Here is a 27,966-nt window from a genome sequence, read left to right as displayed (position 1 = left end):
TAAATGCGACTGACCACAATTACAGTTCGGATTAATATGCGGAAAAAATCAGTGCCTCGGAAACTTTTTTAAAGAGCCGTGGTTTCCGGGGACAGCGGAAGTTATATGTGTCTGCTGAATTCCGTCCGTGTGGGAGCAACAATCATATCCAAAATGGAGACCGTAAATGCTGGACATATGATGAGCTTAGCTGCTCTACAGAGGCAAGATCCATACATAAACAAATTGCTCGATGTTACCGGCCAGGTGGCTCTATATAACTTCAACTCCAAGGCGAATGAGTGGGTAAGTTTGTAAGTAACGTGACTTTGCGGAAAGCCGTCAAAGCTATTTGACTTAGCATGCTAGCTGTTCTGTATAAACACAAAAATACAAAGAAATTTGATAATATTTGCGGAAGTGAACTTTATCCAGGTAATGCTTACACACGTTGTGTTTCGCCACCACTGTCATTTTGAAAAAAATTTATTTATTTATTTTTTAAATACCAATAAGCGTAATCTTTTATCCGCTAGCTATAGTTGTGCTAACAGCGTCCTTTGCTATTATTCAGCATGTTTATCGTTTCTGACTCACACCTTCACTTTTTATTTTACAGGAGAAGACTGAAATCGAGGGCACCCTGTTTGTTTATACAAGGTAAGCACGTGAGGCTTTTATAGGAATGTAACGCGTTGACCGCGAGGACTTGTTTACCTGTTCTTACGTTTCACGCGCTGTCATTTGACGTGTTCTACGCACGTGTGCAGGCCTCAGTCTTTGTAAACAAACACGAATTAGATTGCATGTGATTTTTGTCCGCTCACAGAACGAAAATCACACCCTGTTTAAACAGGAAAATAATAAGTAAAAGTTTTAGTAATTAATTCCACTTGAAGTGTAAAGACTTGTTTGATAAACAGCTTTAACGCGCATCGTTGTTTTGAGGGCTGTTCATATATTCATTTGAAAATAACGAAATGTTAGCAACCGATTTAATTGGTTATTGATTAATATGAATATTTTTCACAAAATTGAGAATTATGTAATTCTCAGAAATTCTCATTTACAATATCTGAGAATCCTCCAACCTACCTCCAAGCCTGAGGCCATAGTTCTCAGCTAGAAAAGGGTGGAGTGCTCCCTCCATGTAAGGGATTATTTGCTATTTGGATCTTGTACACAATTGAGGGGAGCGTGAAATTGACGGACTGATCGGGGCCACATCTGCAGCGATGCAGATGGTTTACAGATCAGCAGTGGTAAAGAAAGAGCAGAGTCCTAAAGGGAAACTTTCAATCTTACATCCCTACCTTCAGCCATTATCAGGAGCACTGGGTAGTGATCAAAGACAATGAGATCTGTGCCAGTTTAGGCGACCACATACCACATGGCCAGAGAGCAGCAGCCAGGGTTTGAAAAATGGGATGAAGAGGCCAAACTAATCTGAAAATCAGTGAACTTTTTTTTTCTAAATGTGTTAATTCTTTGTCATAAAAAAATCATTCATGGATGACTAAACTAATCGACACAGAGATATGTCATATCAGTGAGGTGATGTTTTATGTTTTTTGTCCCTGAAAGGTCTGCTTCCCCTCACCATGGCTTCACCATCATGAATCGACTGAGCACGGAGAACCTTGTAGAGCCAATCAATAAAGACCTGGAGTTTCAGCTACAGGATCCATTCTTGCTCTACAGAAATGGCAACTGTGAGTGTTTTGTTGTCCAGTTACACAGAAACTGCAGATGTCATGTGCAGGAGATTCATATTTCTGTGTATGCTTGGACTGAAATCAGATGTGCTGCAGTACTTCACAGCTTCTCAAAGTTTGAGGGAACAAAAAAAGACCACCATCCCAGAATATCAGCCAATGTTTCTCAGCTACATAATATTTCTCTAGTACAATGTTTCTCCCATAATATAGCGCTGTATCACAAAAGGTAGTGTCGAAGAGAAACATTTACCATAGCTTTGAAAGGCTCCGCTTTAGACAAAAAGAGATGATAATTTGGGCAAGAAAAATCACAAATTAACTGAAAAAAGTAAATATCCAAACAGTCAGTAAACTTTTAACCTTTATCTAAATGTTACCGCACTCTTAGTTTTTAATTCATGAACTTTAGAAAAAAATGAAAAATGTTGTATTCAAAGAATTTCTGCGTTTCTCTACATATAGATTTTGTGTTAAGTTTGTTTGCTGTATTGGTTTTATTTCATTTTTCCTGCTCAAAAGCAATAATGCCAGAACACATTAGTACCTTTGAAAATGCTGGACAGACACTTTCCCAGTGTTCTCTGGAACAGCTCTTCTCCCTTTTGCTTGAAGTCCTTCTTGTATCTTGGAGAATCAAGGAGGAAGACCTTGTCATTCATGGCCTCAGACTGGTCTGTCAAACCACACAGTATTCAGCTTTGTGTGGCCACAGTTTTCATTCTGTATTGGACCAACAAACAAAAAAACTTTTGGCTCTAAGGGGTGAATTAGGCTTCTATTATATAAATATTTTTATGCCTGCTGCGTTTTTTCCTGAAGGCTTATTCCAGTGAAATCGTTTAGCGTTATGAGTTCAGCAGGGAGTAGTATCAGATGAAAAGGCTGGAAATAAATCCTCAAATCCTCAGAAAGTAACTGACAGTGCTCCCACCGAGGTAATCTATCAAAAGTCTGAACAGAAGTTTCATTAAGGCAATGAACAAGGAGTTGGATTGTTTTCCCATTTGTTTGCTAATGAGAAAAAATAACATGGCCAGGCTCAGCGTCAGAGTGGACTGCTCCCCTTTAGGACTCGGCTTGCCTATCAGCCTGCCTGGTATGGAAGACATGATGTAATGTTTTTGTTGATATCCAAGTCAGAAGCTTTTCCAGGTGCTTCACAGGAGTCCGACTGCTGCTGTTTTCATTTTAATTCCTCAAAGTGTGTTAGGTTGCGGGCAGATAAAGTGGTTGAAGGTGTTCCTCAGGCTGTGAAGATGCTCGTCTGACAGCTGATGGTCACTGTAAGGCGGGTCAGAGTAAACGGTTTTTGATCATTTGTTCCACACGAAGGTTTGCACTGCCCATTTGAGCTTTTCAGTAAGATAAGTTACGGGCTGAGGAGCCTTTGTTTGTTCTCTGCCTGAAGTCTGTTTTGCTGTTTGTGATTGCTCTCTAGGTAGAGTTCAGGTTTGTGAGAGAAAGTGAGAGCAGGATGTAGATGATGCTCCTGAGACTCCTCTCTCCAATTAAAAACAATGAAGGCTGATATTGCTGAAAGATGATTGTTTGACGAGCATAGAGTCGAACACGGAGAGGATGGATTCTTCAGAGGGATGTTAATGCTGCTCCAGGTGTGTTTGAAATCTCTTCTGCAGGCTGATGCGTGCGCTCAAAGTTTCAGATGTCTGTTGCTGGGGTGTGTACTTGGACTTGTGCATACACCTGTTTACAACACTTTGTGTTCCCGTTGGTAGCAGGGGATGCTCCAGGGAGGCAAGCACTTGGGTTGCTAGGTTACCTCAGGCTTTAGAGGGAACTTGAATACACCAGTGTTTCATCACATAGACACACACAAAGCATGAGCAGCTTCATATAAAATTATTGTTTTTCATCAGAAACTGCAAATGTGCAGTTTGCTTGTTTTCCGTTTGGTGTCGGTGAATGCTGTGTTAGCTCTCCACAGATGAACTTCTCCTTTTTGTGTTTGATTGTTTTGTAACTTCACTGCTTTGGACTGTCAGATTCTCATTGATCCTAAGGTCCACTAATGTGCAGTCATGTACAGTGCTCATTTAGTGTTGTTTTCAGTGTTTTCTTGGATGGCTCAATTATGTTAAGTCACAAAGCTGACTAAATTAATAATCTTAAAAAGACTTAAAAATCATATAGTTCCTTTAGCTGTATTTATGAAGGGTCGGGTTTGTTTTAAAGAGTTTTGTATAAACTGGTGTCTGCTGTCAGTGTTATTAAATGCATTATTTGTATCTGTGTTTTTAACAGTGGGTATCTATAGTATTTGGTTCTATGACAAGAAGGATTGTCAACGCATCGCTCAGCTCATGGTCAAGTAAGTAGCCAGACATTTGATGGAGGAAGTGGATGAAATTGGGCAAGGCTTTACGTTTGTCTGTTTTTTCCACTTATCAAGTTTGATTTGTATTTCCAAATTGAATTACAATGTGTACTTTCTGGAAATATGGAGGTCTGTTATGTTCACTAAATGCAGGGTTTGAACAACTCCACATATAAGATGCCATAAAGTTGATGCAGTGTAAGGAGTTTTCAATACAGAATAATTCAAATTAAACAAAAATATAGGAGCCCCATGAAAAGCAAATCAGACCATGAACCAACCATGCAGCGGGATGTAAGATTCAGGCTCCACCTTAAAAGTAAGACTGCCATCTCCATCTTGCAAGGTAAAAGGAGCAATCACGTCACTCCCAAGTTGACTACGGTGCAGTAAAGTGAAAAAAATCGAGGAAAAACAGACTTTGTTTTGCTCGGGAGCATTGTAGAGCTTTTCATTCATCACTAGCAATATAATGTACGGCTTATTTAGCAGGTCACACATACGCAACAGTAGTATCCATCCATCCATTTTCTTCCGCTTATCCGGGGCCGGGTCGCGGGGGCAGCTGCCCAAGCAGAGAAGCCCAGACCTCCCTCTCCCCAGCCACCTCCTCCAGCTTATCTGGGGGAACACCAAGGCGTTCCCAGGCCAGCCGAGAGATATAATCTCTCCAGCGTATCCTGGGTCTGCCTCTGGGCCTCCTCCCAGTGGGACATGCCCGGAAAACCTCGCCCAGGAGGCATCCTCGACAGATGCCCGAACCACCTCAACTGGCTCCTTTCGATGTGGAGGAGCAGCGGCTCTACTCTGAGCCCCTCCCGAATGGCCGAACTTCTCACCCTATCTCTAAGGGAGAGGCCAGCCACCCTTCGGAGGAAGCCCATTTCTGCCGCTTGTATCCGCGATCTCGTTCTTTCAGTCACTCCCCACAGCTCGTGGCCATAGGTGAGGGTAGGGACGTAGATCGACCGGTAAATTGAGAGCTTCGCTTTTACACTCAGCTCCCTCTTCACCACAACAGACGGTACAGCGTCCGCATCACTGCAGCCGCTGCACCAATCCATCTGTCGATCTCCCGCTCCCTTCTCCTATCACTTGTGAACAAGACCCTGAGATACTTAAACTCCTCCACTTGGAGCAGGTTCTCGTCCCGGACCCAGAGTGGGCACTCCACCCTTTTCCGGCTGAGGACCATGGCCTCAGATTTGGAGGTGCTGATTCTCATTCCCACCGCTTCACACTCAGCTGCGAACCGTTCCAAGGCCAACAGTAGAAATGAAGTTTTAATGTTTTGCTATTGTTTACGCTTACTGCCACCATCTTGGATTGTAAAGTCAGGGTTGGTGGGGCTTTCTGATTATTCTCAGTGAGAAATCCAACTTGAGGAGGCATTCCATCTCAGAACTTAGGATTTCTGCTTTCCCATTTCAAATAAAATTCAGAATAAAAGTGGTTCTGCTGGTGAGTCCCAGCTCCCAACTCAACTAATAGATCAAAACAAAGAGCCAGGCACTTTGCTTCTTCTGATTTTCAGCCAGTCAGGCATAGGGATGAGTCGGGGTGCGAGCAGGTTAATGACAATTATCAAAATAAACCGTGATCATGGTGCAAATGAGCTGTGCAACGATTGGCCCACTTAGGAAATCTGTTGATTTGTCCCAGCATTGTGCTCTTGTGAAGCAAAGATGCAATTTGTAAGGGCCTGGATTGTCTAGTTCATATTTTGGTTTTCGTTGCATGGTTTGTATAATTTGAGTAATTTCACTTTAAAAAACAAAAACAAAGTAAGGTTGTTCAGTATATTAACTCTGACCCCAACATCATCAGTACTTAATATCTGACAAAGCAAACAACAGTTATGTGTGCAGGCAATATGTCATGCTTTAACTCTGTGCCAGGATTGTGAAACAAGAAGCAGACCATGCCCAGAAAAAGTCACCTGAGAGGGCAGAGCCGGGGAGAACCAATGGAGTCGCAGAACCCCGCAGCATCGATATCTTGGAGCTGCTCAGCAAAGCCAAGGAAGAATACCAGAGGGTGAGGTGGCAAACACGCAGTTAACGTAACATCTGACTTATGTTATCACACGAGTATGATCACCTGATGTATAACTATAGTGTTTGACAGGATTTGAGCCCTAATTTGTGGAAATTTTGACAACAAAAACAAAGTTGTGTGAATATCCATATAAGTTATTACAGTGGTAAATGACCTGGGCCTTTTTCAGGTGTGGAGTTGTCAGTTTAAGATAGAGAGAACAGTTCAATATAATCTAATGTTTTTAATGTTTGTGCAATAATTGCAGTCCCAAGGAGGTGAAACAGATGTGTCCATTGAACAGACAGCAAAAGCAGCTGCCAGCACTACAGATCCCCACATCACACCGCAGCCTGAAAAGGTACAACACACACACAAAGCAATGATTTGAGTTCCAATTTTCGTTTACCGTATCTTTAAATGTTTAAAGCTTTGTCATTCTTGTCACTCCTACACATAGAAAGTGTGGAGGAGGACAGTTAGAAGGGCATGTTTTTATCCTTGTCACTCCATACATAGTTAGCATTTGGCAGCAGAGAATGCTGCAAGGAACATTGCAAACAGACACCCAAATACGTGCCTTCAATTTATGTCACAGCCATGAGTGCTGCTTGTGTTTTCTGCAGGGTTTGCATGCGGGGCTAAGATGAACTGAACAGTTTGGGACAATCAATGTTAACTAAATGGAAAGGGAAATGGGCCATGTTGTGAATCAATCATATACCATTATTATATTTGGATATATTATAGCCTGTGTTTCCTGATACATTTCTAAGATATTTATCACAAGCAGTGGAGCTGTGTCATCTCCATGTTTACCAGGTCTAAGGACTGTAATTTTTACAGAAAAGTCTTCTTTTCATCCCATTAGCCAGTTTTTTGTTTTTGCATTAAAATCCCAATAGTTACCCAAAAAAGCCTCTGCTTACACTGTTTGCTGTTTGTAAAGCTCAATGATGACGACAGCTTAAACAGCTAAAATAGCACCAGGAGCAGCAGAGTGTAAGCTCCAGCTGATTAGCAACGCAAAAACAAAACTTGCAGCCAACTATGTTGTCAAAATATGATAATCGTATAGCTTCCAACAAACTTTCATAATCTTACTTATTAAACAACCTGAATGATTAATACATGATCAAAATAGTTTTTGATTCGTTTTGTTATTTGATTTTTTTTATTTTTATTTTTTGAGCTCCGCTGTATTTGAGGTAATTGTTTCTTTACCCAGCAGAGCTCTCACCCCGTGGTAAAGCAGATCACAGTGGAGGAGCTCTTTGGTTCGTCTCTCCCTAAGGACCCCTCTCTACCAACCATGCCCACGCAGAGCAACACTGTTTCCAGTGACCCCTCCGCTGCCTATGTCCACAAACAACCGTATCCTGCTCCACCTCCACAAAGCACTCTCCTCATTCACCAACATGCAGCCCAAGACCCTGGTTCCAACCAGAGGAATCAAGCCCCCGGTCTGCTCCCTGCTCCATATGCACTACACCCAAGTCCTGTATTCCAGCCAGTGATCCAAAGGTCAGACCCTCAGCTACACTCCTCAGTGTCCCCACTCATAGTGCCTTCAGCTGCTCCTCCTGGTACCGCAGGACCTCCAACTGCTCAAACATCCTATATGGGTCAGGACATCCTCGCCACACTCAAACCGGCAGCACCTTCTGTAAATTCAGACCACCACAAACCCATCCTCGCACCCAACTTCCTGCCAAGCACATTGGTCCCACCCCACAGCTTCCGAGAGCCTATGGGAAAACCCCTTCTCCAACACGGAAAGGACGTGGATGTTTTCTCTCAGTCTCCAAATCTGATTAAACAAATATCTGTGAGTTCAGCTATTTTTTTTTCTGGTAAATTTGAATCCAGTATTTTTGATCTTATTTCATTTTTTGCTTTTCTTTCCTCTTTCAGGCTGTCCCCATGAGTCCAAGTCTTGCTGTTCCAGGATCAGGGGTTTCTGTGCTGCTTTCCCCCAGTGCCTTCCAGCAGTCCCTCAATAAGACACCGGCAGCAACGTCAATGGTCCCTCCTGCACCCACTGAGCCCACCTCAGCCTCTGGAGGAGCTAAAGAACCTGTAGCAGCCCCCTGCAGTAAAGCACAGCTACAGGAGACTCTGATACACCTCATTAAGGTAAAGTAGAAGCGTAAAGCATATAAAAGAAACTGTCGGCACTTCATAGCATGAGAAAAGTTCAAGCTAGTACTAATTACCCCTGTATTATAACATTATGTATAACTTTAAATATCTTTTCCACACATACAATGGAACTAAAAATGGACCTTGTCTAAAATTGTTTAGTGTGTAGACAGTGGCAGATCTGAGACGCCCACAGAAGTCTTAGGTGTTCTTCCCAGAACTAAATAACCAACAATGTGCTTCCTGTGTACATAAACATGTGTGTGCCCAAAATGAATGGTCTTGTAGAATTATATTAATATGGATTATATACCGTATATAAAAAATAAATTAGCTCTTTCTTTTTTTTCTCATTTTCTCATGTGTGAAGTTGTTGTCCATGCATTCTCTCTAACAGCCAGCAGGGGGCGACCATTCTGGTTGCAGAAAGCTATATTAAACCATTGATGCTGTTTAACGGTTGCAAAATCCACATACTTAAACAGTTTCTTTTTTTCTTCTTCTTCTTCTTCCTGCCCTGATTTTCTAGAATGACCCAGACTTCCTTGGTGCCATTCATGATGCTTACCTGCAGAGCCTATCCAAGGACTTTGGCAACGTAAAACTATAGTCCTACTTCATCCATCACCACTCTTTTAGTGCTCCGACCTCATCAGGATCAATAAAGATACACACAATTAATGGAGAAGTTAAAAAAAAAAAAAAAGTGGAGCAAACAGGTTTTCAACACACTGTTCACCAAAAAACCCTTCAAAACTAGTCTGTGTGCTAAAGGTTATTACAGCATGCACCGCACCATCTAACCATCTGTTCCTGATGCTGAATACTCGTTTTGGATCTATCTTTTGTCAAAATCTATGAAAAGCAGAACTACTGTGGGAAAGACTAATGAGATAAATTTTCCCAGTTAAATCTTGATGTATGTTTTGTTTGGTTTTTTTGGGTTTTTTTGTTTGTTTTTTCCTTTTGAACTTTCTGAATGTGGTCAAACTTTATGGTTGGATAAAGTTTAGCTGTTGGTGTTTTGTTTTTGTTTTGTTTTGTTTTCTCTGGAGGACAGAACCACAGTGGAGCTTTGGGAACCTCAAACCCGCTGACCCTCAGGCAGATAGTTTTGCAGCTGTACGAATCACAGGTGCTGCTTCTCTTACTCGTCACGTGTTTGGTGTTCTCACCACGAGCACACTTATACTGCGACTACTTGTGATGAGAAAGGCCTCTGTGCTGGGGACCTGAGCTATCCTGCTATGTGGCGTTTAAGCAGAACCAATCTTTCCCCCCGTTTTGTTGGGGTTTTTTTTACGTTCTACGTTTTGAAGCTGAAGAAGATGCTGAGCAGCCATTCCAGGCGTTTTGTGTTTGGCAGGCGTTTGTTGAGGAAGTTTTAAGCTCTCGTCCAGTGAAGATGAATAACTTCTATCATTGTTTGGAGAAGAAGCACTTGCAGCCAAGAACTCAAACTAATCACCTATCCCTCTCAGCTGCTTTTATAATGTTACAGACGGTGATATGTTTATGACTCAGAAACGAGCTCCTTTGCTACCTTTGGTTTTTCCACAAGTCTCCTTACCCTTGCTTTGTCTACGTCCTTCCCCTTCTTTGTGCTGTCATCTCTCCTCCACCAGCTGATCTTGCAGTCGTGGATGTTCTCGGAGGGGAATGTGCAATAGGCGACAGTCGCAAAGCCTTTAGGGATACCAGCATTTTGGGATATCTTAGTCTGCTACTACAGAGCCTTTTGGGGTCTGCAAGTGATTTATGTTTCGAGTATTAAGAGAAAAAGGAAAAACCAAAGTAGCAAATTTCGATTTCTGTTTCTTTTCGATCCTTTTAGCAGTAAAATGCTTAAACAGGTGGAAACCAATGTGATTTTGATAGCTTCAAACAAGCTGAGTTGCTACATTTACCCAGACTAACGCTGAAAACTTTAAACTACCTCTAGGCCCATCTACCCCCCCCCCCGCCCCAAAGTATGTTTTTCCAAGCTGCAGTCAATAAGTTGAAGATGAAATAAACTCGGGTGTTTTTTGCAGTAAAAGGCTACTGCAGCACGTCCCCATAAACCCTGCAGACTGCAGTGGAAGCAGGAGTAAACGCATCCGTTTTCCTCGTGTACACCACTGAGTGGCTGCTGTTTGTGAGCAAAGAAAAAGAATAAATGTACGTCATGAAATCTGAGATCTAAAAAATATATATATCAATGAATTTTCGCACAAAAATTTCAGCATATTCAAACTATTAAAGTTGTCTATTTTATACAAAAAAGGAAGAAAAATTATGTAAATGCATGAAAATATTAGAGGGTTTTCTGACCAGTGGTACAGTGATGTTCAGTAGTTGGGCCATTAATCCAGTTACTTAAACAACCAGTATACAAAGTCATTAATATCCAAACAGTGTATTTTTTTTAATATTTGTGAGCAACAAGAAGAGCAGAGATTATTGCTTTGTATATATATTTTTTTTATTTTGCGGCATGAATTCTTGCCTCGATTGTGACATCACAGCTTGGTATTTAATATTTGAAGTTGTCTTTCTCCTGCTTGCAGTACTTTTTTGTAAGTTTATTTTGTTTTTTTGTAATTTGTAAAAGTTTAAATTTCAAATGTGAAATAACATCTGCATCCAGGGAGCAAATGGGATCGTTTGTTCATTTCATTACCATGTAAAAACTCATTTTTCATGTCAGAGATGGTTTTGCCAACACATTTTCTTTGTTTTTCTCTGCATGTGTTGGTTAAATAAAGAATAATTGAAATGTTAGAGATTGTTTTTAATCCCGGTCACATATTTAAGATTTTAAGGTTATTTTACACGTCGGTCTAATTTATCTTATTGGCCCACCATGTGGTTTTGAGAGTTTTTGCAAATAACACAAATTTTTCTAAGATTGATGTTATTGTGCGTAATTTGAATATTTTGTGATATTAAAGATTTGAAAGTAATTGTTTGCTCTTGTTTTCTGCTTGGAGGAGTCAATGTTTTGGTGAGCAGTGAGAAGCTTCAGAACTTAAAGAGGAGTGTGATTATTAGAATAGAAATTTGAGCCTCTTAACAAATTATTATTAATATTATTATGCATATTTCTAATTAAGCCCAAGTTTATAAAGACAATCATAACTAAGAGATCTGTCTTGAATGGTGCAGTCTTGTCTTTGACCACCAGATGTCACTAGTTGCTTACTTTAAACCCGCACCTACCCCACAGTAATTGTCACAGCCAACATCAAATTAGTAGTTCCGGGTTTAAATGACAAATTGAATGCTGATTTTCTTTATTATTATTATTATTATTATTAAATAAACTTACACGGCTCGCTTTTTCTCTTTTACTTACCAGATCATCTGCGGGCAACAAAAGGGAAGATTCTTCAAGAACACCAAAGAGGAAATTGGGGGGGGGAGGAAAACTGTCACACTAAATCAAACGTTGTGCAGACCTTACCTGAATGCTTGTATATCTCCTTCATTTGGAACTGGGTGGTGATCTCTTCAGTCTTCATTCTGTAAATCTTTTACACCAGAATACCCTCTCCTCTGATCATGACCCGAAAAAGCCCACTGCTCTTTCTTAAAGAGGTGTTATACGGTTCTTCAGTCTTTACACGTGGCATCAGTCACACATTACTGAAAGAGCTTCATTTTTTATTATCTTCATAGTATCACAACACGAGCCCAAATGTCAGCGCCTTAAGCTCCTGTTCAAATGTCAGCTTAGTGATGATGTTGGTCGAAGCTGTGTAAGAATGTGGACAGCAATGCTGCAGCTACAAGGAAAGTCCATTTGTATAAAATGAGAGCATTGGGGTCTATTTATAGAGCGGTGTGAACGCATTTTGCAGCCTGTATGGATGCATGAGATGAAACTCCTCAGTGCAACTTCACGATAAATAAATAAAACTTTCCCGCTGTTTAAAAAAATGACGAATACAAAAATCTGTCAGTATAAACTGATCTCGATGTGCATCACTTATTTTATATTATAATATATATTTCATATATAATGTGTTCCCACTTTTTTGCACGCATTGTTTTGGTTTGCATAGTTGCTGTCTGTACAGAGCGTGGAAATGCTGCATCTGAGCGTCCCTGATCAGAGTCTGTGTGCCGGCTTGCTGTGAGCGTTTACCCGCGCGTGTGGCCTTGGTTTTAGTCCAAAGCCTTCCTACTGTCGGTTCATGCGACAGTTTGGACTAACTGCAGGCTTCGTTTGGCCCTAGATTAGCCATATTCATAGGCTTCGCTTGCAAACACGCCCCCTCCTCCCGCCCTCTGTCTCTGTGGTTAAACAGCGTTATCTCTTTTTAACCCCTGCCATCGTCCGCTGCGCTCTCCTCGCCTTTATTCTCAGAACAGTAGACCGGGGGGAACTTTTAACTCTTTTAACTCTATTTTACCGGCTTGCGTGTGAGTGAGTGTGCTTCTCTTCGGTTCACCGGCCAGATGGAGGACTATCATAAACCGGACCAGCAGACGGTGCAGGCGCTCAGGAACATCGCCACCCGACTCCGGATCAACTCCATCAAGGCGACAACTGCAGCGGGCAGCGGGTAAGATGGTTAAACCGAGCAGGAGACGCGTGACAGCAGAAAACGTGGTTTTATGCACGTCATTTTTATCCGTTTAAATATCGATGTGTGATTTCTTTCATTTATGAGGACCTGCTTCAGGGAAGCGCATCGTAATTACAGATGAACTGGTCGCAGAACACAGTAACGTCTGTTTTAACGTGTAAAATAGTCAAACTGTGTGTTTAAAATATTGTAGATGCACCATATGAAAATCTGTCTCTGTGTGTGACGTGTCTAAACTTTTTTAAGCATTTCAGTTGTTTACCTGTGCGTATAGTTAGTTTTATACCAGAGTCTGTGCGCAATTTACGCAAAAGCAAGGGCGGTTGGGCAAGTTCATGTACATACATGCTACGAGCAATATCCTGACCGAAAATATAGTCTTAATGTATTTAATAATATGTTGTGCCCCTTCAAAATAATAAACATGTTTTATTATTTTGAAGGGGATCGAGCTTGCTGCAGGTGCACTGGTGTTCCACTCCTCTTGTCCTCCGAGATCACTTACGCAACACACACATACAACTCACGCCGGACAGTTGTTTTATGTGGCCATTGCTACGGCTCATGGGTCGATGTGTTGTGCGGCAGCAGAGAGCCGCTCAGTGCGCAAACATGCTTCTGCAGCGCCTGCGTGACCCGACGGAAACGGCAAAAGCGAATAACAACGTCCAGTGTGCACTTTCTAAGTCGCGATGACAAATATGCTGTCATGATAGAAAATACAATGACCTGGAAAATAAATCGGACTTTTCATTATTGGTGACTCTTTTTTTTTTTTTAAATTTTATCGAGAAATAAATAAATAGTTTCTTTTCTTTTGTTCTCGGTTCTTGTTGTTCTTCAATGATTTGCTTCCAACATGAAGCTCCTCTCTTTCCAGTGGAGATGCTTCCCAATCCATCCATCACTTTTGGTTCGAATTCCCTTTTTAGCTTAAAGACATCAAACACTTACAGACTTTTTTTTTTATATATATAACGTGTGCTGCACCAATCACTCACCCTTTTCCTTGTTCTTTTTTCTTTCTTTCTTTCTTTCTTTCTTTCTTTCTTTCTTTCTTTTTAATTATCTCATTACATTTTTCATTTCAGGGTATTTAAAAAAAGACTCTTTAGTGAGGTATTTTGTGCGCCCAGAGGACTGAAGGAGCAGTGTAGGAGCTATTGTATATGTGCTTACTGTTGTGTGACCTTGATGATAGTGTGGCCTTACATAATTCCCCAAATACTGATGGTCTGGCTTTAATTAACCCACTGAATGTGCACTGACGGGATGAACCGGACAGTTAAACTCAATTTCTAATGTCATTTTGCCTCTGCACCTATTTTGTTGCAGTCACCCCACATCATGCAGCAGCGTGGCCGAGATCATGTCCGTGCTTTTCTTTCATTCCATGAAATACCGACCCGAAGACCCACGTAACCCCAACAATGACCGGTTTGTCCTCTCTAAGGTAATGCGCACACATCCATAATGGTTGAAGACGTTTTCAAAAGCATCAACACACAGAGGGAGGTTGAACTGAGTCAAATAATATGCATGTGCTCTAGTGTATATATAGGATTTTTATATAGTATGTGTCTAAATAACTCACTCATATAAGGCTCTAGCATATATATTACAATGCTACAAAATTAGTGCAGTCATCTGTGTTCCCTCTGTTCAGTTATCTGATCAATGAGCTCTGAAAACTTTGCCTCCTCAGGGTCACGCAGCCCCGGTGCTGTATGCTGTGTGGGCAGAGACGGGCTACCTGAAGGAGAATGAGCTTCTCAACCTCCGCAAGGTCGACTCAATCCTGGAGGGACACCCTGTGCCGGTGAGGCAACATTGAAACCTGCAAGAAGTTTAAGGCTTTGAGAGTCACTACCATGAATCAGGAATATTTTAAAACCTTTATGCTGCCTTTCATGGTTTCCTTTCATGCTTTCTTTGGAGTTGAGAGAGAAGTATTTGTCGTGTTTTCACACTGAAGTTGATACGTTTCACACTGCACTAAACACACACGAACAGAGTGAGATATATTGAAAAGTTAAGTAAAATCTTATATATGCTATGCTTTCCGACTTTTCTGTTAAATACTGCATAGTTTATGGACAAGTGTTTGTGAATAAGAACATTACAGTATCCTTGCTGCACACGAGACGTGGACACGCTTCCACAGATAACAGCAAAGCATCTGTAGGCAGAGAAAGCGAGACAACGCTGCGCCTGTGTGACAGAGATGCTTTGTCGTCTGCTGCAAACATCAGTGACACTTTGTCCACATTAACCCAGAAATTGGCGCACTGTAACATCCAGACCATAGCTGCTGTTCCAACAGTTCCACTGCTGCTGCTTTTATGATCCATTTAGAAATGAAAAACAATCCATCTGCTGTTGCTTGCTTAGCTCGAGCTGGAGTGAGTAATGTGCATCTTTTTTATGTGTGCGTGGATGCAGAAGCAGCAGTTTGTGGATGTGGCCACGGGATCTCTTGGTCAGGGGCTGGGAGCCGCGTGTGGAATGGCTTACACTGGAAAATTCTTTGACAAGGCCAGGTAACACAAACAAAGTCACACTCACGCGTATAAACACAATCATTTTGGTGGGGGGCGTGCACATTTCTGCAGAAGTGCAGCAGCCCAGTTTGCATCTGCACACATTAAGATGGACTGTATGAAATTATGCATGACATAATGTACGCTGCAGCGAGCTGCACAGACATGTGACATTTCTGCCTGGAGCTTGGGAATAAAACGCTCTCTGACAGGCTTGGTCTGTGCTGACATTTAGGCAGTCACTTAGAGCTTATGAGAGGCGACCTTCATCCTGTTTTACCTTCACATCAGGATTAATGGGGCTGGATGAAATCAGTGGCTGTGAGCTCAGAGTTGAATGCATATAAAAAGTTTTATGTTTGTTAAAACAGTGTACTATTTTTTTTCAATTTCTTTCAACATTATTCTTCACAATTCAAATGTAGTTTCATCTCAGTGTTTTGACAGCAATGCAGCTCCTACTCAGCTGAATTTCAGCTGATTGAACTCGCTCCACGTTTGTCTCCTTTGTTCTTGCGTGGTCTGGAAAATACCCGGCCGTTTCTGTCTGACAATAGATGTTTAGAGCCGTGTAGCCTGTAGCATGCTGGATTCACGTTTTCAAAATTTGTTATGATTTTCTATTTCTTTTTTTTACGCATCCGAGCTGAAACCTGACTTTCAGGATGATATTTGGTACATTTGATTGCGAGCCGAGCAGAATGTGATTGCTTGAAAGGCAGCTTTGGGGGGGTTTTTTTTGCTGTTTTGCAGGGAGTGCTGCACTTGCACTCTGTGTTGGCTGTCCTTCATATCTCTCTCACTCTCTTTGCATTCTATGTGCACTCAATTATTTCTGCTCTAATAATCACACACGCAAAAGCACAGTTCTCCCTCATCTCCCTGCCTCACCCATTTCCCTCACCACCTCTTAAAAAAATGATGAAATCTTATATTGTGCTGCTATCTACCTGGGCTCCACTGTGCATTCAGACAATAATAATGCATGGACCATGTGTGTTTGCATGGTGCATGCAGTAACAACACACGTAACAACAACTACTGGCTGCCGGCTGCATCACTGGTTTCATAATATGATCTGAGCCCAGAACCTTTGAATAGCAACTGCATCAATGCCACTTGTGGATACTCTCACACAATAACCTGCAGGATCAAGTAAGGAAAGCATGTGTGTGAGAGGTATCACCTTGTCTAAGTCTGTTATTCACACCTACAAACACTGGATGAAGGAAGGTGTAACACACACACCTTCTAAGGGAGTCCAACTACAGGAGTAAAGGGATTACTCCTGTAGTTGGACCACTTATATTACTTGCAGACTACTGTGAACACGAGCGGATATGTGTGTCTTAGAATATGTTTCGATGATCACCACCTGGAGCTTTTATCACTGAGTTTTACATTTTTGACCCCCTGTTTGAGGACTCTCGAGGCTGTTTGTTTTGGGTCATTGTCATATTTCAGCGTTAGTTTGGAAATGCAGACTACCTCCCTGATGTTGTGTAATTCACAACAATCTATCTCGTGTTAACTGAGAAATAAACATACAGACAGTTGATTACATAATTTCAAGGAAAGATGCACTACAGAATAGTATGTGATTCGGTTATGTTCAAAGATTTTTTAACATTTCATCAAGGTTAATAAACAGCTTTTTGCTCTTTCTTTCTTTGTATTACTGTAGGGTCTTTACCTTACAATATAAAGCACCTTGAACTAATTGTTGTTGTGTTTGAATTAGAGATGGACCGATCAGATATTAAGTATCGGTATCGGTCCGATACTGTACTAAATTACTGGATCGGATATCGGAGAAAAATAAAAAATGTAATCCGATCCATTAAATATCACGAAAGCACCTCACAAAACTTGCAACACGCCGTAACTCACCTCAGAACGTTAGCACGTCGGAGCAGTATGCATCACGTGATAGAGCGGCTGTGACATGGGGACCTGTCGGTGGTCTGGATAGCATGTGGAGCTTCGCTAGCAACCCGGCATTTCATCTCCGACAAAGTTATCCCGAGAGAAGTAAAGCAAGTGTGTAAGTCCATCTCTGAATGTAAAGCATTCCTGCGTTAAGCTTAACAAGCGACTGCCTCTCCTGCTGCTACTTCAATCATGAAACTGCTTAACGATCAGCTGATCGGCTTTTCTGTCGCGAGTCCGTGTCTCTAGTTTGCTTTTGGCCCACTTTGCACCAGAAAGAGGAAACCAGCGGCTGAACAACAGCAGCACGTTTAAGCTTGATCAGCTGTTGTTAGAATTTATTTATTATAGCTGACAGCTGGTAACTGTGCAGGGGCGGATCTAGCAAAGTTTAGCCAGCGGGGCCGATAGGGCATTAACAGGGAAAAGTGGGCACAAAGACATACTTTTCTTTCTTATTCTCATTTAAAATGTCTAGCTTTTAATAAATAATTATCTTACACCCAAAGTTTTAATTTGATGTAAAATGAATAGAAGTCAATTACTGTATATAGTAACTATTAAGTCTAATATGTGTATATATATATATATATATATATATATATATATATACCCTAGTAAGCTATAGTACTTTTTCCTTTGGGAAGGTACCATCTGTGCAGTCTGCAATTTTGTTGAAGAAAGATGTTGAATCTATTTAATATTTCTTGAAAAATAATTGATTTCTGTGCATTTTTTTTTTCACACTGCATCAAATTAAGGTTAATTACGTCGATTAAGCATCATGAGGTGGAGCGTGAGGGGTGGTTCCCTATTTTTTATTTATTTATTTTTGTTGTTGCTGGGAGTTGGAACCCTATTAGTTAGGTTGCTTAATATTTATGCTAAGTACTCTTTAAAATACCAGAATAGGGAGGATGGTGTAGGTTTAAGTTTATTAGATTGATCAGTATTGCTGAACTATGAAATATTTTTTTTGTATACAGGTATAACAGAATAGCTTTAGTGTAGTTGTTGTTTTAAACGTGAGTATGAACTTATACAAAATGCAGCAAGATATTTAAAAAACAGTTTTGTTGATTAAAAAACACTATATCGGATTCATATCGGTATCGGCAGATATCCAAATTTATGATATCGGTATCGGACATAAAAAAGTGGTATCGTGCCATCTGTAGTTTGAATTTAAATTTGAATACTATCCGTTTATACGCTTTATTGGTTTTTCCGTTGTCCTTTCCCTTCAATCTAAAGTCTCTACCTCTTTTCTCTCCAGTCCCACCTCTGTGGAATTCCCCTCTTCTTCCTTTCTTTATGTGTCGTGTGGTTTTTTTGGGGTTTTTCCTCTGTGGTCGGAGTTGGAATGCGTGGTGTAATTCGCCGTGTCTCGGCCTATCTTCCAGTTTTAATGAGAACGTGTCTATTTGACTGGAAAGCTGTCAGGAGTTGTTACGCCACATAAGCAGCTACTGAGGATGATCAGAGCGTGGTGGGGATAAGGATTGGGGGAGGGATCTGTTTTTGTCTGTCTGTGTGTTTAGGTGTCATGGTCAGCTGTGACATCATGCCACCATAGGGGGGCATCAGATGATGGGAGGACGTGAAAGGACAGGAAAATGGAGCTGATATGAAAAATAACTAATTTCTCTTTCCCCGTCTCTGTTTGTAGCTATCGGGTGTTCTGCCTGTTGGGTGACGGAGAGCTGTCAGAAGGCTCGGTGTGGGAGGCCATGGCCTTCGCCTCATACTACCAGCTAGACAACTTGGTAGCCATCTTGGACATTAACCGACTGGGTCAGAGTGACCCGACTCCCCTGCAGCACCATGTGGAGAAATACCAGCGGCGCTGCGAGTCCTTTGGGTGAGCCAGGGGGGAAGTCAAAAACTATCTGAGTGGGTTATTTAGTGCTTCAGTAGCTGCTTAAGGAGTCATTCCAAGAACCGTTAAACAAACTCAGCTTCAGTCATTTATTTATAAAATAAGATGCACTTGTTCTTTAATTAATATGTAAGATTTGCTGCTCAAAATTAGTTTTTTATATTTTGACTCGAGCATAAGCACATGTAATGTTTGACTTGTCTGTTTCCCCAGCTGGCACGCCATTATAGTAGATGGCCACAGTGTGGAGGAGTTGTGTAAGGTGCTGAGTCAACCACGCCACCAGCCACTTGCCATTATCGCCAAGACCATCAAGGGCAAGGGCATCCCAGGTATAGCAACTATGCAGACAGTGGTTCAGAGTGCTCAAATATCAGTATTTTGTACTGTAATGAGCACCAGTTTCCTCTTCCTACTGAATAAATAAAGGTTGTTTAATCATTCCTTAAAGCATGCAGATAAATTGTTAAGTTTTACTGCTTAACATTTAAGATGTTTTTAAAAAGTGCTCTAAAATCCTTTTTTTTTTAAAAGACTGGGTAAAATGTGGCATCTGACTGGGAATATTAGATCTGTCTGAAGTTTTCTGAACTGCCCCAAGCACCCACTGTGAGTGCACAGAGGCCATAATCCAGGTAGCGCTTCGGTGCTTTAGCTGCTGCTGCTCCATAATCCCTCAGAATGTGTAGGATACACTCCCTACAACAGCCCATTGTACTTGTGTTGTGATAAGCTAAGTTGGAGTGTGTGCGACCGACCGCATGTGTTTGTTGGGGAGAAAGAGACGGTTGTTATAAGAGGGTCTTTGTGTACAGATGAGTGGACCAGAAATCTTCAGTGTTGTTGCAACCCTGTGGCCTCTTGGCCTTAACCCTTGACCTCTGCTACAGGCTGATGTTACCCACTGGTGTGGAACATTGTTATGAGTGTGACAGCATGTGCACCTGCATGAATGTGGAAGGCATACGCTTGCAAGACGTGAACAAATTGGTTCCGTTAAAGAAAGAAAACTGAACAATGGTCGCTTAAATAACTTGAAACTGACAAAAGTAACAATAAATAGAAATGTACTGAAAATTAACACATTTAAAAGGTCAAGGTACGTCAGTGTCAGGTAACACCGTTCTTCGCTGTCTGAGCAATGCAAAGCGATGCAATTTTTGTGAGTCTTTAAGACTTCAACAGTGTGTTTTTCCCTAAATAAATAAATTGCATTTTTATGTTGGGTTCACGCATGATTAGCCCAGTGCTGACCTATCCGGCGTGTACCCTACCTTGAGGGTCTTGTGACAAGAAGAAGAAGATGGATAGATCAAAATATTTAAATGTTAAACTTTGATTAGGTGTTTGAAAGATCACTTGCTTCTGTTGGTCAAAAGAATAGATGCTCAGCGGATACTTAGGCGCGTCTGTGTCTTTCAGCGGCTGAGGATAAAATGGGCTGGCATGGTAAACCCCTGCCCAAGGACATGGCAGAGAGCGTGATCAAGGAGCTGCAGAACCGTATCATCAGCTGCAACAAGCGCCTCTATCCTGCTCCCCCCAATGAGGACACATCCCCTGTTAGCCTCCGCAACATCCGCATGCCGAGTGCACCCAGCTACAAACCTGGAGATAAGGTAGGATCAGTGGTAGCAGACAATCCACCCTCACTTGTCTTTAAAAGTCATTTTTACCTGTTCATAACATTAGATCAAAGAAGTAAATAAAATCTTTTTTCTATTTTTTTAAATAAAAACTTGAGCCGAGCGTACTTTATTGAATCTGTTTTCTCCCCGTGTGATCAGATCGCTACAAGGAAGGCGTACGGCATAGCTCTGGCCAAGCTGGGGCGTTACAACGAGCGAGTGGTGGTTCTGGATGGAGACACCAAGAACTCCACCTTCTCTGAGCTCTTTAAAAATGAACACCCCAACCGTTACGTGGAATGCTACATTGCAGAGCAAAACATGGTGAGGATAGTTCACAGCAAGAGAGCTGGAGAAAGTTTCACAGGTGAAGCTAAAGTGTGAAGAAGTATGAGAAGGCCAGCACGTTACTAAAACAAAATAGACTTAAGATTCAAACGCTGCTGTATAGAGTGGTAAAAGACGTCCATCAGCACCTGACTGAAGCTATTACATGTACACAAAGTGTTTTGTATAAGGTTTTTCCACTTATCTTTTATTTTCCATTGAGGCACAGTTTGCTTACTAGATGTTTTTGATGTGTCGCTGTCCTTCGAGGAGCCTTAACGTCAAATGTCCAATGTTTACTGTTCCTGATCATTATCAACTATTTCTTGGATCCTTCCAGGAAACAATTTTCACCAGTTTTCTTAATGAAGAAATGCATCATCGTAATGCAACGTAATATTCAGTATACTCTGTAGCACCTTCACAAAGGTGATGACCTATGCTGCATCTATGCTAGCAGCTCTGTGAGACTCTACTTTATTCACACTAATTACAAAGTGTATTGGAAACTGTAACTATATAGTGCTCGACTTCTTTAAAGCAAAAAAACAAACAAAACATAGATATAAAATATGCTGAACTGCCTCTCATCTCTCCTGCAGGTGAGCGTGGCGATTGGTTGTGCTGTACGAGACCGTAACGTGGTGTTCGCCAGCACCTTCGCCACCTTCTTTACCCGCGCTTATGACCAGCTCCGCATGGCCGCCATCTCCGAGAGCAACATCAACCTCTGTGGCTCCCACTGCGGTGTCTCCATTGGTCAGTTACCATCTTCCCTTTTGTGTTATGTCTTCACCGTTGTGAAGAGTGCACAACGTTTGGTTTATTATCATTTCACACCCCACAGTTAATACTGAAAGGACAGATTCCACTGAGCAAACCAGTCACAGCAGCCATATTTTTCTCAAGTTTAGTTTGGGACACTTTTGATTTTGGATCGAATCTGCCCACTGAATCCTCATTGGACTTGTAGTGGTGAAAAATATGAAGTTACTGTTTTTGCATGTTGCTCCTGTTCCAGTATCGCGGCACTGGTTTGAAGCTCTCTTCCTTTTTTAATTGGTTTTGATCCCCATAAATACTAAACCTTTGCTTCCATCTTCCTCTGTGTTATTGTGTTGTTCACATTCTCTCCTGGTATCAGCACTCCTCCTGTCCTTCCTCTCTGTCTCTGCGTCATGGAGGTGATGACAGAGCAGACTGAATCTCTGTCACCTCTTCCTCCCCCTCCTCTTTCTTCTTCTCCTCCTCCTCTTCAGGTACACTGCATGTCCACCTTTGCAGACTGAATGACATTGTCTGTTTCTTGTTGCTGAGGTGTGTGTTTGTGCATATTTAGGTGAGGATGGACCCTCTCAGATGGGTCTGGAGGATCTGGCTATGTTCAGAGCCATTCCTGCAGCTACTGTCTTCTACCCAAGTGACGGTGTTTCCACTGAGAAAGCTGTGGAGCTTGCCGCCAACACAAAGGTACTCGTAATGATTTTTGATAACGGGAAAAAGAAAGAAAAATATTAAGTACTTAAGATTATGTATGTTAAAAGCAGCGATTCATTTTGATGCTTTCTGATTTGTTCTAGGGTTTGTGTTTTATCCGGACAAGCCGCCCAGAGAACAACATCATTTACAACTGCAACGAAGACTTCCATGTCGGACAGGCTAAGGTTTGTTGCTGCATTTTAATCAAAATGTTGATCTATGCTCTAAATAAAATCTGTTTATTGTTCTAATTTTGCTGATCTGTTTAGACTCTGTGCACATTTTCTTCTGGAGTAGAAACAAACAAAGACAAATGTAGAGTTTCCCTTCGCACACAGGTTGTATATAAAACCAATGATGATTATGTGACTGTGGTTGGAGCGGGAGTGACCCTCCATGAGGCTCTGGCTGCTGCTGAAATGCTGAAGAAAGGTATGAAGAAATAAGGAAAAAAAAGATAAAGCTGACCTGTGACATAAAACAGTGCAAAAACTATTTTTCTTTTTGTAATTACATTTTTAAAGACACTGTTTCATATTCAACTTCCTCTTTTGCCGTTCAGAGAGAATAAACATTCGTGTGATCGATCCATTCACCATCAAACCCCTGGACTCCAAGACCATCATCGACAACGCCAGAGCCACCAGAGGACGCATTATCACAGTGGAGGACCACTACTATGAAGGTGAGGAGTCTGCACAGCGCCCCCAAGTGAAAATGAACAAATGCTGTATATAAAAGATGGCCAGAAGCTCTGTGTTGAAAATAAAAAGCAAGCGCAATAAACCTGGTCTATTAGCCAGCAGGGGGCACCATCTCTGTCTGGGAAAACAATGCTAAGGAGTCTGCGAAGAAGAAAAATGACTGCTGCTTACTTCATTTAGGAGCACAGTAAAAGTTTTCATGATCGGTTTGTTGTCTGAACTACTGGTTCAGTGTATTTTTTAATGCAGCATGAGATTCATTTTGTTGTTTTTGGGGGGGGAGGGTTCCGTTTAAAGTCAAATAGACAATAAAGTGGGTATCATATAGGGTGTGGGCTCCTGGTGTCTGGCACGTTTCTCAGCCAGGTCTGCCTCACACTCACCTGGGGATGCTCAGGATGAGGTGTTATAGGCATGCTCTACTGAGAGGGGACACCGGGACACAGAGACATCACACCTCTTGCTCGCCTTCCCCACAGAAGAGCTGGAGGAAGAAAAGATTTGTCAGTGGAAGGTCTGGCAACACTGCCTGGGCTGCTGGCTGGCTGGTTGGATGGAAACGGCAAACATGTCAAAGCCAAGGATTAAAAAATGAATGGGTATCATCACAATGGTTACATCAATCTATTAAAGACGGTCTACAGAAATTAATTTCAAGACAACAAAATAATTTAGGGGCAGGACTCTCTCTCTGTATACTCTCTAATGGTTTCCTGACCTCACTACCGTCCTGTCAATAAAGGCTAAAAGCCAAAACTAAATACATTAAAACAAAAAAAAAACTTAATCCAAGAAGTTGTATATTTTCTTCTACACAAAATTGGAAAAAAAGAAATTTGTAAATCTAAACGAGTATCTGAATTTAAAATTAGTTTGCAAGGTGTTGCAATAAAACTTCTATATGTAGAATATTTATTATTATATCTAAAATATGCTGATTATTTTTTGACCGTTTTATATTCCTGTTTGGTCAAAGTCACATTAGTCTGGCAGCAGCAGGAGAGATTTAAGTAACAGGCATACGAGGGATTGTTATGCAGCTGCTTGCGTGTCTGCGCTGCTTGTGTATCAACTCATGAATAAAAAAGCCCTGAGCAGCTAAGGACAGACGTCTGTGTACAGACGGAGAAGCTCTTAGGTGGAGAGAGAAGAAGGGCCTGAGGAAGGGAGGAAAAAGATAGAAGTATGGGATACGGAACGTCGCAGAGAACTAAGGTGCATGTTGTAGCGGTAAAGAGAGAGGCGTACGCTAAGGAAAAGGTAAAACAGATATTTTTTAAAAATGTTTGTTGGGGGGAGGGAGGGAGGACAGAGGGTGGAAGTGGAAGAGCCTGTCAGGATTTCTTAATTTCATCTCCGGCCTTTGGGCTCTCAGTGACCTACATACAATACCAGCATGGCAACAAGCATCCAATTTTTGCTTTTTCCTTTGTCTCCTCTCAGCCACTGTGTGTGTTTCTGTGAGCCTAAATTTAGCGGTTTGTTTTTCCTTCTTTGAGAGAACTTCTGTCTGTGAAAGAGACAGCACCCATTTGATTGCACACACTTTAAAATTCAGATATATATAATAGGTTGTATGCAACTTGAAATCTTAAAGATTGTGGCCTGTCCAGGTAGACCAGAGATGTTTTAGTTCAATAAAGTGCGATGACTTTTTCCGTCAGGTACCTCTTAATGGCCAGCATAAAAAAGGAAGTAACTGCATGTATTACTTACACACCTGACTATATTCAGCCTTCAGATCGCATTCCTAAAGGGGATGAACGTGTGACAGGAGAGGAGTGAGAAAACAGAGGGAGGGTGGCGCCAGTCCTGTCAGCACACATTACATCTCTGCTGAGCGTAATCGCTCATGGAGGTGTAGATAGATTAAATATGACAGAAGGGTGAAAGACACTCGGAAAGATGCCGAGCAACTTAGAAACTTGATATTTGGACGAACTACCCGTTAATCGATAGTCTTGTCTGCTCTGTATTCTGATTCCTCAGGTGGTCTAGGTGAAGCAGTGTGTTCGGCGGTGGTGAATGAGACCGGCTTCACCGTCCACCGCCTGGCAGTCTCCCAAGTGCCCCGGAGCGGTAAGCCCCACGAGCTACTCCGAATCTTTGGCATAGACCGTGACGGCATTGCTCAAGCGGTCCGTAAGATGCTCAGCAGCTCAGCCAACGCCAAGTAGGAAGGCTGCAGGAGTGACAGCAGCGGGAACAACATGGTAACTGACTCCGTGGTTAACCGGTTACCTCCACGGAGGCACCAAACAAACAAAGTAAACCAACATGGGGGGAGGGATAGCACGACTGGCCCACTCACGCTCTCCTCCTCATAAACCAATTGGAGGCATTTGTTTAAAGCAAAACAAAAAAAAGAAGGTAACATGATTTCTCTCTGTCATCAATGTTGTCTGACACCCCCGCCCCAGAATTTTACCCTATCACTTTGTGAGTTCAGTAAACACACTTCCTACCCCTTAAACTCACCCATCCCCACACCTCCACCCTCTAGTTCCTTCCTACCTCTCAGAGAAAGTTCTGGTGCTGCTGTAGTGTCTCAGTGAAAGCAGTGAACGTGGTTTGGAGTGACGTCAAGTCTTTATCGTTTTTTCTGTGGAACCCCCTCTCAGCGATATGAGCGTCTGCACCCAGTACAACTTTGTAAAGTCCCACCCGACATGAGCAAAGCAGGGTGTGGAGAAACTCTGGTTTGGTCTGTTTTGAGCACTGACTGTTTTTAACCTGTTTTGACTTGGATAGGACTGTTTCACACCAATAAAGGGATGGTTACTTCACGGTACTTGTGTCTGAGGTCTTTCTTGAGGGTTTCGGTGATGGCACGAAGCAGGCATCACAAGCATCTTTTAAGTTTGAAGTCAAAATCCTCCTGTTTTCTTATCTGCAAGTGGCAAATTCAATCACACAGTGAAGTATTTCAAGCCAACTAGTGTGACCAATAAATGCAGAAATATCAGGTTAATAAATGGAATAGAGTCAATTATTTCAGATGGATTGATGTCGCTAAGCAGGATTTTGTGTCCATCTGTCTGAACTCTCACTGTCTGATTCAGTTTCCCAAATTGCTCTGCAATGATGCTTTGTATTAAACATAATATGAGGAAAAAAACAGGATCTCAGTATTGGTCTTACTCCTGTCCTGTCTAAATTTGTTCTTCTTTTGCTTCTCTTTCCCCTCTTCCTGTTAAAAAGGAGTTCTTCCTTCCCACTGTCACCAAGTGCCTTCTCATATGGGATCAGGAATTGCTGGGTCTTTCTGAGACTGTTGTGATTTAGTGCTTTATTAAAGTGAATTACCATCACTGTCATACTTTAATACAAGAAAACCATCATTAATTTTATTAGCAATAGCCCTGCTGTTACTGCTATGAAAATGTATTTTCTGTTTAAGTTTGTATGTGCGTTAATTTGCTGAATAGTGGTCACTGTGGCCTCAAGCAATCAAATAATTGCTTTAAACTAAATCTTTCAATTATGAAGCAGTCAAATTAAAGTGTTCTGGTGACTGGCTGTAGGATCACACAAGCACACAGCTACTGTGTATCATCTATATTTAATGTGCGTTAATAATTTAACAGCCCATTGAAAGATTTAGGCTGGCTGGCTTATATATGTACAAGATGACAGATTAAAGGAAAAATGTGGTGTTTCCCCAGAACAGCTTTGGGTTGATTCTACAAGACTACTGGAGTGATGGAGCACCAGCGTCATCTAATGTGACGTGAGGATGTGTCGCATGTTTTTATGCTTCTTAAAGCATTAGATAAGCCATTTGCCCTATGGATGAGGGTGAAGAGAGCACTCCTATCATGGGGTTGTTGATTTGTGGTGAGTTTATCCTCTAAGTGGACCTAAACTGTATTCTAATTTTTGCCTCATAACTTTTGCACTGTCCACTTCCTGCTGTGACAAAACAAATTTCCCACGTGTGGGACTAATAAAGGTTATCTTATCTTATCTTAAACCATGGCAGAAAAATGCAGCCCACAGCATAAAGGAACTATCAGAGTGCAGCTGTCAAACATTTGGGGTTTTTTTTGTTGCATGAGATATTGTTAGATGCTTATATAACATATAGAAGTACGTTTTTTATAAACTTAATTCAGATTTACCCATAACTGTAATAAAGTCATTAAACTATGAAATTTAGATTGTAAGAAAGATTAAGCATCAGCTGAGCATTAACACTGGATGACACGCAGACAACAAAGATTTAATTTAGCCTTCTTGAAAAAAAACCCATCTCAATGATGGCTGCTGCTGCTGGCAGAGCCCACGGGCACGCCACTGCAACCCCCTCTGACCTCTGCTCCATAGCTGCTGGGTGACCTCTCGTTTGGGGCTCTACTCAGCTTTTCCCAGGAGGGTGGCACGGTTCCCCCCCTTTTGGTGGTCCTCCTCGGGTCCTTGTACTCTGGGGCCTCTGGATATCTGGAGCCTGGATCTCCTCCATACCTGCTTCATACCCTGGGGGACGGGGCTATGGCTCCCCACACTCCCTAGCAGATCGTTACATGGAGAAACCTTTGGAATACAAGCATGCTGATCCACACAGGTGTGCACACGGGTGTTCACAGACGCGGACTACACCTTTCTTGGCTGCTGCCTCAAAGCACATTGTGCGCTGTCTATCTTGCATGCTGCACAATATCGTTTAATATTTAGTATCTACTGTTATCTACTGCT

General features: G+C 41.8%; 2 protein-coding genes across 3 annotated transcripts; both read left to right on the top strand.

Moving 5' to 3' along the window:
- Nucleotides 1-105: 105 nt before the first annotated feature.
- dcp1a (decapping mRNA 1A) lies at nucleotides 106-9,073 on the top strand. 2 transcript variants are annotated; one of them, XM_085344401.1, is made up of 9 exons: nucleotides 106-285; nucleotides 599-639; nucleotides 1,564-1,691; nucleotides 3,960-4,026; nucleotides 5,931-6,069; nucleotides 6,338-6,430; nucleotides 7,298-7,897; nucleotides 7,984-8,205; nucleotides 8,741-9,073. In XM_085344401.1, the coding sequence occupies exons 1-9, from the start codon at nucleotides 106-108 to the stop codon at nucleotides 8,819-8,821; spliced, it is 1,551 nt and encodes a 516-aa protein (XP_085200527.1). In that variant the 3' UTR covers nucleotides 8,822-9,073. The 2 variants fall into 2 exon arrangements, with proteins under 2 accessions (XP_085200527.1, XP_085200528.1); XM_085344402.1 differs by having other exon boundaries at nucleotides 140-285; nucleotides 7,301-7,897.
- Nucleotides 9,074-12,523: 3,450 nt separating this feature from the next.
- On the top strand, nucleotides 12,524-26,054 carry LOC146610547 (transketolase-like). The gene is made up of 14 exons (XM_085343899.1): nucleotides 12,524-12,761; nucleotides 14,121-14,238; nucleotides 14,491-14,604; nucleotides 15,228-15,325; nucleotides 18,924-19,115; nucleotides 19,347-19,465; nucleotides 20,556-20,752; nucleotides 20,921-21,085; nucleotides 21,691-21,847; nucleotides 22,428-22,558; nucleotides 22,669-22,752; nucleotides 22,906-22,999; nucleotides 23,130-23,252; nucleotides 25,261-26,054. The coding sequence occupies exons 1-14, from the start codon at nucleotides 12,655-12,657 to the stop codon at nucleotides 25,446-25,448; spliced, it is 1,887 nt and encodes a 628-aa protein (XP_085200025.1). The 5' UTR covers nucleotides 12,524-12,654; the 3' UTR covers nucleotides 25,449-26,054.
- Nucleotides 26,055-27,966: the final 1,912 nt, after the last annotated feature.

The sequence above is a fragment of the Diplotaxodon limnothrissa genome, linkage group LG20 (genome assembly GCF_057381915.1).
Source record: "Diplotaxodon limnothrissa isolate DT_005_m linkage group LG20, D_limnothrissa_male_GT1.1, whole genome shotgun sequence".
Lineage (NCBI taxonomy): Eukaryota > Metazoa > Chordata > Actinopteri > Cichliformes > Cichlidae > Diplotaxodon > Diplotaxodon limnothrissa.
The sequence above is the reverse complement of the archived record's forward strand: the minus strand, read 5'-3'. Positions and strand labels throughout refer to the sequence as shown.